Source organism: Sinocyclocheilus rhinocerous, unplaced genomic scaffold, assembly GCF_001515625.1.
Source record: "Sinocyclocheilus rhinocerous isolate Xijiao unplaced genomic scaffold, SAMN03320098_v1.1 scaffold1294, whole genome shotgun sequence".
Classification (NCBI taxonomy): Eukaryota; Metazoa; Chordata; class Actinopteri; order Cypriniformes; family Cyprinidae; genus Sinocyclocheilus; species Sinocyclocheilus rhinocerous.
Genome location: NW_015656157.1, coordinates 1,257,171 through 1,273,416, shown reverse-complemented (window position 1 = coordinate 1,273,416; position 16,246 = coordinate 1,257,171). Strand labels below are relative to the sequence as shown.

The 16,246-nt window shown below is 35.4% G+C and overlaps 2 protein-coding genes across 4 annotated transcripts in view; both read right to left on the bottom strand.

The window, feature by feature from the left end:
• The window catches only part of LOC107719573 (RNA polymerase II elongation factor ELL-like), a 66,384-nt gene extending 63,660 nt beyond the window's left edge, over window positions 1-2,724 (bottom strand). For all 3 annotated transcript variants that reach the window (XM_016527023.1, XM_016527024.1, XM_016527025.1), the window contains exon 1: window positions 2,535-2,724. In XM_016527023.1, coding sequence (XP_016382509.1) covers window positions 2,535-2,669 — 135 coding nt within the window. In that variant the 5' untranslated portion in view covers window positions 2,670-2,724. The remainder of the gene's footprint in view (window positions 1-2,534) is intronic.
• A 1,871-nt stretch (window positions 2,725-4,595) lies between these two features.
• LOC107719572 (peptidyl-prolyl cis-trans isomerase FKBP8-like) lies at window positions 4,596-14,556 on the bottom strand. Its single transcript, XM_016527022.1, has 9 exons — window positions 14,451-14,556; window positions 12,234-12,516; window positions 11,870-12,039; window positions 11,649-11,737; window positions 10,463-10,683; window positions 10,199-10,371; window positions 9,923-10,000; window positions 6,174-6,308; window positions 4,596-4,765 (listed from the first exon to the last, which is right to left on the bottom strand). The coding sequence occupies exons 2-9, from the start codon at window positions 12,502-12,504 to the stop codon at window positions 4,679-4,681; spliced, it is 1,224 nt and encodes a 407-aa protein (XP_016382508.1). The 5' UTR covers window positions 12,505-12,516; window positions 14,451-14,556; the 3' UTR covers window positions 4,596-4,678.
• Window positions 14,557-16,246: the final 1,690 nt, after the last annotated feature.

Sequence of the window (16,246 nt, the reverse complement as noted above, 5' to 3'; positions counted from 1 at the left end):
TGTATGTATAGTTTAATACAAAGGACCGAAAACCAATCACAAAGAGTAGGCTACTTTCTTCGTTTAAGAACATGAGATACAGTGGGATGGGGTTAAAACCACCATAACATCTTTAGACATGTTTTTTTTTAAAGTTGAACTTGCATTAATTTTACATGGCTTTCTAAACATGCAGCTCTCTGCGAGACACAAGTGCAACGCTGATAGATGTCCCTCTAGAAAATGTGATAAATATGCATTGTGTGTGAACAGCTTGGCTTCAGTTTTGACATAAACAACATCTCCACACTGATGCTCTCGTTTTCCGCAATATGAATGAACAACGAAGCAGCGCCGCATCTAGTGGGTTCAACTGGATAGGCTAGCAAAAGCATTCAAATGCAATCAATGAGACATACATCGTCATTGCATCTCGTGCGCCACTGATAAGGCTGCCTGACGTAGACCTTAAACTCAAATGCAACGTTTTTGCATTCGAATGTGGATTTTTTTTTTTTAATTCGACGAATATTCGAAATTCGAATTTTTTTTTTGACAGCCCTAATAGACAGATAGATAGCAACACTGATATATTGCGCATCCCTATTTTTATCCTTGTGGATGGTAAAGACATATGTACAACAACCACTCACATTTTCTTGTTAAAAAATAAAAAGTAAACAAGAAGTCAAATTGTTAAGGGTAAACTTTTAGAGTTTCACATTAACTAAATTTTCAAATATATTATTCACAACTGTCAATTTGGGTAAAAAGGTTGTTGTCAATTAGCTGTAAGGTTGGTGAAATCCAGTACGCAACGTACAACTTCGACGCATGTGCATGTGTTACACGACACCCGTCACATGAGTTTAAAAGTCGAGATGAAGAAGAGACACCAAATGGATTAAAAGTACTTTTTTGACTATTGCAACGATTAAAAATAATCAAGTTCATCAGAAGACGGTGAGTCACATTTACAAAGTATTACACCAACCAAAAAAAACAGGCTAATTTGTAAAAAATCTATTAACCAGCTAGCCAAATTTCTCATAGGCAACTAAAATATCCTTGAGCAATAAAAGCTAATTCAAATATGCAAACACACCAAACTAAGACCAACTCTAAACTTACTAGTAGCATTTGTGACCTGCGCTTGAAAGCTAAAAATACTCACAAGCAAAGCTTCAGCCTCCCTCACAGTGTCACATGTAGCCAGTCGACTTGAGTTTCACATACCACATCTAAAGAATATGCCATATTAATCACTACATGAGAGCAACACTAAAACCAGACTTATATAAGCTGACACAATTTCATCCAATTGTTAACACCGGCTTGGGTGTAGACCAAAAGCTGTAATTTTATTCCTATCCTCCAATTTACTGACATCACCAGAAGTGTGACTCAACTTCCACTCTAGTTTGAATACAGAGAGTCTTGGCCTTTGTTGCGTCTCAGATCCAGTTGCATTTGCTGCATTATACCAAACATGAACTGTGCACCATGAGAGTCTTCCTTTGATCTGAAACAGCGCAGACAAATTGATGCATTTTATTATCAAATATCGTCCACCTGCCCGGCCTGTTGCGTCTGCAGCAGCTCGCGATCCTTTAATCCAAATGGCGAGAATCCAAACTAAGTCGTTCAACATAACACATCAAACTATTTACTTTTCAGATCTGAGGACAATCAGCTTGGATTTCTGAAGATGTGGCAACCGTGTTTACGCTCATTCACTGATCGATTCCAATGGCATGAACAACTTACAATCTCAAAGACACAGATTCACTGCTTTGCTATGTGGAAAACAGCGTCCACTTAAAACTAGGGAGTGCAAATTAATAGCAGGGCTGGTTTAAAATAGAAACAATAGGTTTGGGCTTATATAGGCAGAAAGGAGCATCTTTCATATTAAATACAAACTTCGTCAAACATTAAGCACTAATTTCTGTATCAATTTAACTTAACTAATGTTACCGATGCAATGTCAATTGTTCAGTAAAATTCAGCATTATTATTTTTGTTCAGTTAATTATTTTTTAACTCGATAAGGTTGCTAGGTTGTAAAACTGACCAGAAGACATGATTAAAATAAATAAAAGCAATAAAATAAGAAAATATTTCTATTCATTAGTGGAATTCCCATGACTTTTAAGACTTAATTTTCATGACTTTCTCTGACCTGGAAATCACAATTCTAAAATTCCCAGACATTTCCAGGGTTTTCCACGGACCTGGGAAGCCAGTTACTTTCAACCAAACTAGACTGTCTGCCAGCAGACTAAGACACATGAAACAAGTTATTTTGCTGCATTACCTACGGTGGGTTTAATTAATGGCTTCATTAGCGTATCAAGTGCTTAATAAGGAAGGCAGCGACAGCAAAGAGCTGGGATTGGTTCGCTACACCGAAGTTCCTGCTCGCTTGGAGGGGAATTTGTTCAGCTGAGTGGGTGATTTGCTGTCAAGCAGGGAAATAACTGTCGCCTGCTGCTGACCGTTAGCCTGTTAGCACTGCTTATCCAGCCTCGCGTTGCGGTCGACGCGGGTCTTACCTTGTTGCTCTGGTAGTCTTCAAACGCTCGCAGCGCGCTGTCAGTCAGCTTGACGTGATAGACGGAGATGTTGCTGCCATTGCTCACTCTTCCACAGGACAGTCCGTAGCACTGTTCCTCTTTTAACGCCGCCATCTTGCTCGCATTTCCCACCACGCTCACGCGCCTCTGCCGTGAACGCAACAAGCAGCTCGAGCTGAGGATATGATTATTCATGAGGCGTGAATTACGTACAGGCGGGAAGGGGCGTGGCTTCAGGGCTAATCATGAGAGGGATGGCCAGCGATGGGAAGTCCGACTCATTTCCGCGAATCGGTTCTTTCGAGTAGTTCGTTTCAAAGAACCGGTTCTGAAACGATTCAGCTGTTCTTTTACATTACTCTCTAAAAAGTAATATTCAGGAACATATTGCTGCTTATATTTAAAAAAATGTAGTGGTAAGACTGTTTATATTGTTTCGGTTCTGCAGTCATGACAAAACATTTTACTTAGTCCCTAAAACATTTTACTTAGACCCTAAGTATAATTAGTTCATTTACAAGTTGAAAAATGTGCTGTTATGGACGTTTAACAACAAGTCGTGAACGTTTTTTGGTAACATTTCTGCTATTTGACGATTAAAAAGTAACCTAATTTCTGCTTATTTAGCCATTATATTACTTTCAGTCAGAATTGCTGACTCGCGATCCGGTCAGACCCGATTCAATCCAATAAGTGAATGAATCATTGTGAACCTTTTCACTGGAAAGATCCGACTCGACTCTCACGGATTGGACATAGCTAGAAATGACCGATAAATAGCGTCATTACAACGCGGTTTGAGGCATTTTACAGTCTATCGGCATGATACGTTTATTTTTTATTTTTGAATATATTTCAACAATAAGGCAGACGTGCATGATTTGAAATGTGTGATTTGACCATGTTTGGTGGCGTTTTCGTACACTAAAAAACTCTTGGCTGGGGGTGGGGGAAGGTTTTGGATTGAACGCTTCTCACTCACAGAACTGCGTCAGAAAAACGTCAATGTCTAGAAAAAAACCCACCCTTGAATAGGGATTGCCCCTCCAGACTCCAACGAAAGGGATGAGGTTTCGTCACGTTATGCACTTCAAGTACATTCACTATTTCATTTATAACGTTCACATCGAAGCCGTTCGTCATAAACGAACAGTTCTAGGTATTATAACAGTGGCACGTGCAAGGAAGCACTGTGTTATTCTATTAACACTTCACTTTTATTTCCTTGCAATCACACATATTTCATTCAGAAAATGCAAATCTAGAATTCACACAGTAGCTCTGATATTTTAACATCTTCAAGAAATCACTTTATTTTCAACCATATGAACAGAAAGTGCAAAAGTTTATTATAGGATATACAAAATAACTTTAAAGGGAATGTTGGAAGTTACCAATACTGCAAAAAAATCAGAATGGGGAAATGGGGAATGACGACAATCAACTTAAGGATCATAAAGATAAAAAAAAACTGACGCATGTCTGTTCAACCTAAATAAATAATTCAAACTAAATGCTGATAATTCTTGTAGGTCTGTATGACCTCCCTTGCAGTGTTTGGTCATGAAAATAAGAAACTCTGGGAACATTATTGAGGGACAGCAGCTGATTCCAGTGATATTTTGGAGCCAACAAAGGAGAAGAAAGCTCGAAAACCAGTAACGTACCACATCAGTGTAAGGACTTTTAAAATAGTGTTGTCTTACTTTAGATACTGCAGAAGAAAAAGCCTACAATCATATTCTTCAATGTTCAAGACTGTTCACAAGCAAGTTTCAGTTCACCAAAATAAGATCACGGAACTTCACGCATGTTGTTGAAGAGTTCTGCAGCGAAACACGACTGTGTCCAGCAACCTGAAGAGCGTCATTCTGTACATTGATAAATTTATTAATTCTAACTAGGAACTTTTTTGTACATAAATAGGAATTAGATCATATTTCTCACATCTATTTCACCCCAGCTCATCTTCCATACATTGAGAGTACATTTAAAACCTCAGAACTACAACCATTTTACTTTCAATTACAATTAATTTATGAAGGTCGGGTAGGTGTTTGGGGGCCTGGCGTACTCAAGGTCTTCAGCACCACATCATTCATCTCGTCACAGTGAATTTGGGATTAATTTCTAGCTGCGATGACGACTGATAAAGCTACACCGCCAATCGCAACGGCTGTTGCCCCAAAGAGCCACTTCCAGCTGAGACTCTGTAAAAAGACATAACTTGTTTAAAAGAAATACTTCACACAAAATGAAAACTGTCATTATTTATTCATCCTCATGTTGTTTTAAACCCATATGTGGCTTTTTATGGTATTTTTCGGAAGTCTTTTTATAGCTTTGTGGGATGAACAAATTAAAATGTAACTTATTATTGGCTGATAATTTTCTGCACCAGTGAGGTTTGAGTTGAACTTCAGAATCAGAATCGTCAATGAATCGTTCAGTCTGATTTATGAACCAGATTCACTAGAAAAGAAATGGCTTTAATGAACGATTTGCAAAAAGCGGCGTTCAGTATCAGATTCTGACGTAATTGTCGCATGCACCGCATTTTATACTGCCTCTCGAGCGCGTCAGTATTTGCATGCGATTTGCATACTTCGCTACAATTGGCCAGTCATTTGGACTGGCGTGAGCCAATAGGACTTCAGGAAAGGTTGGAAGGGAAGGATACATGGTGATGGGAAAAAAATTAGATGGGAGGAAAATTTAAATTTAAATTCATTCACATTCTTGAAAAAACTGCTATTTTCCTTTTACAGTACTTTGATTCAGTGGATCTGAGTCAGAATTGTTCACTCGAGATCCACTCAGACTGATTCAGTCAACTGTAAACCGTTTGAGTAGATCAGACTCAAAAGAACAATTCTTTGATGAATCGGACATTGCAGGAAATTATGGTGAAGGGAAAAAAATGAGATGGGAGGAAAATTTATTATTTAGATTTATCAATTTTTCATGCCTCATTAATAATTTCAAAGCTTTTGTGTTTTCTTCCCCTGCTAAACAGCTGACTGAAATAAAATGAGGTGCGAGGAAAAACTATATTTCAAAGCTTCTTCTGGCAAATGCAATATTTTTGTGAAAAAAATGTGAAGCTTCTTGGGGGAATGCAATATTTTTGCAAGAGAATGCAACATTTCTCAAGGGAATGCAATACTTTTGTGAGAGAAAGTAAAAGTTTTGCAAGAGAACGCAAAGTTTCTCATTGCAATGTAATATGTTTATGAGAGAATGCAAAAGTATTGATATATAATTTCCCGTCACCATGTCCCCTTAGGGGCTCAAATATTCAATCATGAATCTGACTGATCCAGCTCTCGAGTTCAATTCAAACTCAAAGATGCACTCACAGAGAGATTCAAAACATTTTCCTATTACAAATAATGGGGGAAAAATAGCTATGTATGAATTTGGAACAACATGAGGGTGATTAAACATTTTTTATTCATTAACCACTTTTTATTTATAACCTTTAATAGGTTAAGGCATAAATGTGCACTTTGTCATCTGTAAAACCCACTTCTTGTTGAGTAAACACAGACATGCAACCTCATAAATAAACAGTGCATCGTGTTAAATAGTTGAAAAAGGGCTATTTTAAGCTCTCACCCATGAGGACTTGGCACGGTGTTTCTGCACACTGGCGTTCGTCGGGTTACCCAGCATCTTTTTATACATGGCCTGTTCGGCTCCTTTCTGGTCGGAGTGTTTCTTCACAAGCTTCGACAGCTCAGCGTGGATGGTCTGCCGAGGAAAGGGCAGAGAGAGTGAAAAGTGTGTGTGTGTGTGTGTGTTATCGTCAGGCTGATGAAACTGTTGCTCACTGCAGCACACCGACACATTTGGGCGGCACCAAAATGATTAAACATGACAGTGCTGCCTGCCAGAGATTGAGTGAAAGCAAGATATAAACCCATTCAAGATTAAAAACACATTCACGTGTTCTCCAATATCAGCTGCAATGCCACAGAACACAAAAGCAGAAGTGAAAGCATCTTGTACTAATGAAACGTGTCTTTATATGGGTCACACAAATATGCATGATCATTTTTCTCTTGTGACCTCAAAATCAAGACCCCGGAGTTTTATTCTCTCCATACCTGAGTGAAGAGGTTTAGATCTGCTCTAGTTTTAGCCAATGAGTGTGCAGACAATAAATGAGAATGCAAAAAAGAATTTTGTTATATTTAGTTCACACACTTGTTTCTGCCAATGCCGAGGAGTTCGATTCATTTAGTGAATCAGTTTACTCAGCTGGTTTGTTTCAATTAACCAGTAAAAATAAGCAGTTTATCATTTAATTTTGAATCGGAACACTACAAATTTCAAGTGATCTTCTTGTAGAATGTTTCATGATTCAATAGCTGAATCTTAATTCTTCAAATGGATCTAAATTGTTCAAGTGAATCTGAACTGTTCATATTTTAGCAAATCAGTTCACTCAGTTTGTTTCAATGGAGTGATTCAAGAAATAGTTCATTGACTGAAGATTCATTTATGAACTGATCTGTTCAAGAGTTGAGTGTGAATCATTATTTAAGTGAATCTGAATCATTCAGTTTTACTTGAGTGAATTTGTTCATTCATTCAGTTTGCTTCAATAGACTAGTTTAAAAAAACAGTTCACATATTCATTTTGCATCAGAACTACATATTTCATGTGATTTTATAAAATGGCTAATTTATGAATTGATTTGTTCAACAGTTGAATGTGAATACTTCAAGTGAATCTGAATCATTCAGATTTATTTTAGCAAATAAGTTCACTCAGTTTGCTTCAATGGTCTGATTCAAAAACAGTTAATTGATTAATTTCAGGACATCGTTAAATATTTCAATTGATCTTGTAGAATGTTTCATTTACAAACTAATTCGTTCAACAGTTGAGTGTGAATTGTTCAAACAAATCTCAATCGATCAGATTTGTTTCAGCAAATCAGTTCACTCAGACAGTTTGTTTCACTGAACTGGTTTTAAAACGTTTGTAGATTTGTTCTGAAGAACGATTCAAATCCCTGATCCACACCTTATATGGTTATTTAAAAAGTGGCATTATGATGAAGAAACACTGCTAAATCAAAGTGTAACATATAAACATCAAAATTACAATTCAAAACATGAGGTTAAACAATTTAAGGCTAATTAGATTGAACAGAGTGTCATTATTAATAATAAGCAAGGAGCGAGGGCTGTGAATGGCATTTTGAAAGTAAACTTTCAGGAGCAGCCCGAGTCAAACTACACCATGACAACCTGCCATTTAGTTTAATTACTGGCTAATGACTAAAACAAGTATGGTAAAGGCAAAGTGGCGAGATGGGATCAGATTGGATGAAGGAATTCTGCAATGGAGCGTCTCTAAAGGCCAGACACATGAGAAGAGCGAGGTGTAAATGTGCAGACGTATGTGGCTTGGCAGTGGCAGGCTGGTCATACAGCAGCCAGGAGCTGTCAGATGGAGGGACACAGGGAACCTCATCCGTCCGCCTGTGTGAGCAGAGCAGGCCAACGCTGCTTTAGATAAGGCAAGTGTGCGGAGGGACCCGGCTATTTATAGAGTTTTTGAACACCGTTCTTTCTGCAGTCTGACTGAATTTGAGAGTCTGCAGCGCCATCTGCTGGTTATAATGGGGAACGCACATGATTCTGGGACCTGTTATACAAGTAGTTCTTAAAGGGGTCATATGATGTTGCTAAAAAGAACATTATTTTGCGTATTTGGTATAATGCAATGTGTTTATGCGGTTTAAGGTTCAAAAAACACATTATTTTCCACATACTGTACATTATTGTTTCTCTTCTATGCCCTGCCTTTCTGAAACGCGTCGATTTTTACAAAGCTCATCGTTCTGAAAAGCGAGGTGTGCTCTGATTGGCCAGCTATTCAGTGCGTTGTGATTGGCCGAATACCTCAAGCGTGTGGCGGAGATGTTACGCCCCTACCATACTGTGATGCTGTGTCCCGGTGCGACGAGACAAAAACATTAAAACCCATTATAAACGAGGCATTTGTTTCATCCAGTGGGGACATAATTATGGATTATAATGACTTGTGCGGTCTTTTTACGCGTTGCGTTGCATCGCGCCCAAACAAAGTAGTTTCGCTTTCACAACGAAACACACAGCGTCTCCACAACATGGCGGCGATGGCAGCAACAATAAAGTTACGCCTTCTTACTTTGCAAGAACATTTGGGCGGTGTTATGCAAATATTCCCACACAGTGAGGTAGACATGTGGGGGCGTGTTTAAACGAGCCGTTTTAGGAGGGCGTGGACGAGTCTTAACTTTTATAAAGAATATCTCTTTGGGTTTGAGACTTTAGTCTTTGCAACTTTAGGGATCTTATCTATTCACGAACAGCTTGTAACACTCCAAAGAGAAAGGAAATCGCATCATATGACCCCTTTAATAGACAGCAATTTTCAAAAAAGCACAATTTATCATAATGTAATACAATATTAATAATAATAATAAATAAAAAAATAATTAACATACACTAAATATAAAATAAGACATAAATGAAAATAAAATAATAGTTCTCAACAGATACCAATTTTCAATAGAAGACAAATAAGAAAATAAAGATAAGATAATATACAAGATGTAAAATAAAATAAAGATAAAATACGATATAAAATAAAGATACCAATTTTCAATAAAAGACAAATAAGAAAATAAAGATAAAATAATATACAAGATGTCAAATAAAATAAGATATAAAAATAATCTAAGATATAAAAAAGATACCAATTTTCAATAAAAGAAAAATACAATTAAATAAAGACGAAAACTTAGATATAAAATAAGATATACAAATTAAATAAAGATTCAAATAAAATATAAGAGACACAAATTTTCAATAAAAGACCAATAAAAGACCAATAAAATAAGATATGAAAATTAAATAAATTAAGATATAAAATAAAAAATAAAGATAAAATCAGATCAAACAAAATATAACTAAATAATATGACAATAAAAAATATATAAAATAAAAAAGCGAAAATTAAAATAAGAGAAGATAAGAGATAAAAAATAAACAAATATATAAAGATACCAATTTTCAATAATAGACAAAAAAATGAGATAAAATAAAAGGGATATATTAAGATCTTAAATAAATTAAGATATAAAATAAAATAATATAAAATAAAGATATAGAATAAAATAAAATACAATATAAAATAAAACAGAATTCTTAACAGATACCAATTTGTAGTAAAACAATAATACAAAATAAAGTAAGATAAAATAAAAAATTAAGATAAAATAAAAATTAAATAAAGATTTAACAAATATATATTTTAAAATAAAACAAAACACAGTTCAACTATGATAAAATTTCACTTGTGTTACCTTATTACTTGGCTCCAACTTCAAGGCCCTTTTCAGTGTTTTAATGGCTTCAGCATACTCGCCCTGCAGAGCCAGTACCTGCGGACACAAACACACGTCAGCACTTTTTCATCTCAACACATCTCAAGCTGTTCGTTTTTTCCTCCGCTGTGGCTGGAAACCTAAACGGAACCAAACCACCGAACAATCCGCTTTCGCTTTGTCCAAACCCAGGAGTGCATTACTATTTAATGAGAGTGAGTGAAAACGATATGCATCTGAACCCAGGAAACTAACCTTGCCTTTGCGGAACAGGGCTTTGACATTGTCCGGCTGGTGCGCCAGGACGGAGACGCAAGAGCGCAGTGCGGCTTCATAGTGGTCTAGTTTGAGTTGAGCAGCAGCCATGTTATTGAGACATTTCACCTTCATGTCCAAAAGTTCTTCCTCTTCTTGTTGACTGATGTCCACTGAGATAAAAGAGTAATATGATTGCAGACAAAACCATAAAATGATTTATTAGGAAATAAACTGAATGACTCATGAATGAAGCAGTATCACCTCTGGATGTCGCTTCAGTTATCTGTAGAGCGATTCCGTACGAGTTGATGGCGAAGGCGTAGTCAGTGCGCTGGTAGTGGATGTTTCCTCGCTCTCGTTTTCTGTTGGCCAAACTGATTCGCTCAGAGGGCGGCATGAGCTCCAGGTCTGGGGCATCTTCTGCCGACAACAGCTGCACCTCCAGGATGAGATCAGCGTCAGGAGGCACAGCAGGAGTAGAGCTGACAGAGGAGATGGACACGCAGACCATGTTTAACACAGAAAATATTACTGCAATGTCACACTTCTGTTCAAAAGTTTGGAGTCGTGCGATTTTTAATGGTTTTGAAAGAAGCCTCTTATGTTCACCAAGATTGCATTTATTAGATCAAATATTGTGAAATATGATTACATTATAAAATAACTGGAATCTATATGAATACATTTTACAATGTAATTTATTCCTGTGATGCAGAGCTGAATTTTCAGCATCATTACTCCAGTCTTCCGTGTCACATGATCCTTCAGAAATCATTCTAATATGCTGATTTGATGTGCTGTTCAAGAAACGGTTCTTATTATTATCAATGCTGAAAACAGTTGTGCTGCTTTATATTTTTGTGGAAACTGTAATATTTTTTTTCCAGGATTCTTTGATAAATAGAAAGTTAAAAATAATAGAAGAAAAAAAAACTGAAATAAAAATATTTTCTAACATTCTAAATGTCTTTACTGTCAATTTTGATCCATTTAATGTGTCATTGCTGAATAAAAGTATTCATTTCTGTAAAAAAAATGTTTTATAAATGTAATTATATAGAATTATGGTACTGAGTATATAAATGGTATTTGCTTTATTACACACACACACACACATATATATATATAAAACAATAATTACAAACATATATTAATATACATTATAAATATTAATATAAAACATTAAACTTAATTTTCTACAAAATAAAAAACTAATATATACATATATATATATATATATATATATATATATATATATATATATATATATATATATATATATATATATATATATATATATATATATATATATATATATATATATATATATATATATATATATATATATATATATATATATATATATATATATATATGTTTGTGTGTGTGTGTGTAATATTAACCTTAGAACATTTCCATGAAAACTAATATATATTCTGAATCTAACCTGCCAAGGGCACCGTATGCATATTTAGCGCCTGCTTCAATCAACGCCTTTTCGCTCATTTCCATCAGCTGTACAGTAAGATCCAGCACCTAATTATAATAGGAACAACAAAACATATCATGTTTTTAATCATTTGTTTTTAGAAAACAATTGAGGGTCCTGAAAATGTAAGGTATAAATAAAAGTAAAGTTTTAAAAAAATACAGTAGATATAATAATACCTGGAGGACGTCCCCATCACCAAGTGTAAAAGATACGTTTGGCAGCTCTTCTACCACAGTTCCATCAGTAAGAGTGGTTTTAAGATGAATTGTGACATTTTGGCCTCTCTGGGGTCTGCTGTCTGGACCAGCTCCGGCTTCCACAACTTTCTTTCTAAGCTGCCCATTTCCTGCATTTTCAAAAAGAAAATATTTTATAACAAGCTAAAAATCCCCATCATACTTTACTCCACCGCTGTGACATCCAGACACATGAATGCACTGGCAAAATGCGCTGGATATTTGCCATTTATAGTGTTAATCTCTATCATTTAATGAATTATTGCTGCCACAATGACTACAAAATGTGTACAAAAAAATTTACCTAAAACATCCAGCCACTCTTCCAGTTCTGTAGAAGAAGTTCGATCTGCAACTGCATCTGCTTTTGTAGCGTCTTTAGCGGGACTGTCTTTCTTCTTTCCTCCACCTGCATCTTCTAAAGGCGGGAGGTCATCATCCACGTCGTCTTCCACATCATCCAGCATTGAAAAGTCTTCCCCACTATCTAGCAGCCAGGCACGTCCAGATTTCTTACCAGATGGCGCCACCTCCTGGTTATCAGCAGAGCCATTCACAATCTCACCGTCGGCCATCTGGACGCAATTCTAAAAGAGCGAAAACAAGTTTCCCTAAGAGAATAGTTCACCCAAAAATGAACATTTGCTGAAAGGGTACTCACCCTGAGGATATTCTAAATGTAGATGAGTTTGTTTCTTCATCAGGTTTGGAGAAATTCAGCATTGCATCACTTGCTCCTCAATGGATCCTCTGCAGTGAATGGGTGCCGTCAGAATGAGAGTCCAAACAGCTGATAAAAGCAGCTGGATTTGTTTCTTTCAAACATGCAGCTTTTCACTTCACAAAACATTAACTGATGGACTGGATTTGTGTGGATTACTTGTGGATTATTGTGATGTTTTTTTTATCAGCTATTTGGACTCTCATTCTGACGGCACCCATTCACTGCAGAGGATCCATTGGTGATCAAGTGATGTAATGCTGAATTTCTCCAAACCTGTTCTGATGAAGAAACAAACTCATCTACATCTTGTATGGCCTGAGGGCGAGGACATTTTCAGCAAATTATAATTTCTCTGTAAACTATTAATGTCATTCCAATAATAGCAGCAGCAGCATAAAGTTCTGAAGTCGACTTTCATCGTATGGAAAAGAGCCGCTTGGACATTCTGCTAAACATCTGCTTTTGTGTTTCACACACACAAACATAGTTAAACAAGTTTCCTCCCACCTATTGTTTAACGTACACACATTTATGCACTAATTTATATGGATTTCTAGGATAAGCTTAACCTTTTTTTTAAACAAAAATCCTCAGTAAGAAGCTCAGCCTGTGACATTATGCATAAAGTGAAAATCTCGAAGAATCAGTACACATTATTCGCCAACGGCAATCTCTGTAAATAATAAACCAACACTGGTTGACTTTTAACTACCCATGTCATCTCCTCTCAAGCTTTTATGCTTGTGCACAAAACAGTATAGGCCTACTTATTACTGTTTACAAAAATAATTTCAATTAAGTGTTTATCATTAAACTGCCAAAGGCATTCAGCAGGATATTGTCATATTCATAAAACAGGCCACATATAGTTTTATTCCAATCACAATTACATCAAAGCAACATCGGAAACAAATGAATAAATGATCATTAAAAATACAATCACTTTAAAAACAATTACAATCAACTGTAAAACTGCATAGTACGCCGACTGAATCTTTACAAAAATACTATGGTCCTGAATGATTGCCATATTGACATGTCGTGGTATTTACATAATAATCCAAATACTCACAACGTGCAAAACAAACATGGTATTACCATGGTACTTGTTGGAAAAGAAACCCTAGTTATCATAGAATAAGCAAAAAGGGTATTTATTACAAATATGATCGAATAAACCTTCGTTTAAATTAAATTATATTTGAATGTCCATCTTATAAGTATAGATAAGCTAATAAAACCCTTATGCAAATAGTGTGGTGTTATGGAACGGAATGATTACCGTATTTACAATTTAAGGTTTTATATGATACTTTAAGTAATCGCGACATTATCGTAGTAAACTCGCAAAAAAACGTGGCATTACCATAGCACTTTTTTTTCTTCGTTTTTTAGAAAACAAACTCATTGTTCTAGAATAAACTAAAATTCTAATATAAAAACATTCACAAATATTAATTTAAATGAAATTATTTTAATGTGCATCTAATATGTGTGTTGTAAATAGATTGAGAGTAGATCCTGAGACTTACGACAGCAATTTAACATTTATTGAATGAGGTCTCTTGTTTTTAATTACGAGTGGGAGAGCATGCATTCCCGAGATGATTTCAGAAACCTGCGATTATTAGCAGAAATGACCGCATTTCCAGAACATTCCGGCAACTTTGATAACGAGGTCGCGCCACAACTTACTGTGCTACACACAGCGTGCCGAAACAACTCTCGTGTAAAGCTTTATGTGCACTGAATGCTTTAAACGTGTGCTGAAAAATGAAATGACATGAAAATACTTACCGCGCTGGGAGAGGAAACCTGCACGGAGGTGCGCAGCAACAACTTTGACAACAAAACACGATCAATCTGTGCAGCTTCCGGGTAAAGGTCAATGGTCAATCCCGACAAGTACAAAATAAAAGTCACAAAGCCAAGGTCGTTGCGATGACTGCAGGGGACTTTTATATGAAATGTTGAAGCTAGTTTTTAAAATATAAATGCGTATTATACGATGTAATTTTTACTAAATACACTACTTAATACAATAAAAAATATTTATAATATACCGGTTTTATATTCATAACATTTTTATTTATAATATACCTGTATATAGATCTACAATTAAACATTTATTTTACTATATTTATTAAGTTATATAAATGTTTATCATATTTTATAATTATTTGGTTTGTTTTTATAGGGCATCTGGGTTTCACTCAAATTATTTCATTTAAAAAACAAAACCGGAACACATAAAAATATCAAATTACATTTATTATTGATGCAATCATTTTTTTTTGATAAGCAAATTTTCTGTTTGTTTTTTTTTTTAGTCCAAAGAAACTTTACAATATAAAGAAACATACAAAGGACATATTTAGCTACACAAGACACCTAAGGCCCTAGGACAAAGATCTGAGCTACCCTAAATACAAAGCAAACCCAATGGGACAGACTGCTTCATATTGAATACTGTCATGTCGCAAGAAAGGACGATGAAAATTACAGGAGAAATTTCTGTCATTCCCTCCCATGATCCTTCCTGCTCCAAAATACACATTTTCCTCTCAAACATTTCTAATGTTACAATATTATACATCACAACAGAAGTGCAGAGATGGCCAACAACTGGACGTTGAAGCAGGTCAGTGAGCAACTACACAATTCCAGCCTTCAGGACCTTAATTCGATGTAAAATGGCTGAAATTTCTAATATGGTAACACATTTGATGGTTAATTGCTCTGATCTTGTGTTTTCACATTCATATAGACTCACAGTTATCTTTCTGTTTTGTTCAAAAATCACAAAATTCTCTTGAGCAACACAAGACATTTTCTTCACACCAACTGTGTGTTTGAGGAATTATTTTTGACCATCGATCTGCCGCTTTTTACAGCAAAAGCATCTCTTTAAAATTAAATAATACACATATATATATATATATATAAAATACATATATATATAAAATACAATAAAAATGCCCTAAAACAGTCAATTAAATGAATTTAAATGTTTACTTTAGAGGTAAAACATGACCCAGACATTTTTTTAAAGTGAAAAATACAAAAACACAAACAGATTCTTTATAACTTATTTTCAGCTGTACTCATTGGTTGTGACTGACATATCAAAACATGTCAATGATATCAAAATGCATTTTACAGTATTTACAGTAAACCAGAGGTTAGGGGCAAGAAAGGTAAAGGGCTGCGTACCAGACAAACTGAAGACAAGCATGGAAATCCATTCAGAACTTACCAGGAAGCTGAGCCTGGTTCTCTCAGATTGCCAAAATACACCGTGAACCTAATACAGTCACTGGACAAAAGCATTTTAAACTGGAATGGATTTTTAAACTGGATTTTTCATCCTGTAATGAAGCACTGATTAAATAAGTGTAGGCATGAAATGGCTGGTTTAATGAGGTTACAAATTTGTCAACAGGAATTTTTGTCAATTATTCATTTATATACAAAAGAGAATCTCACTAAAATGGTCAAAGTCATATTTCACCCAAAAAAAAGAACAAAAGAATGATTATAATTTTTATTTTTGTTGTTAATATTAAAACAATTTTATGCAATTTTATATATAT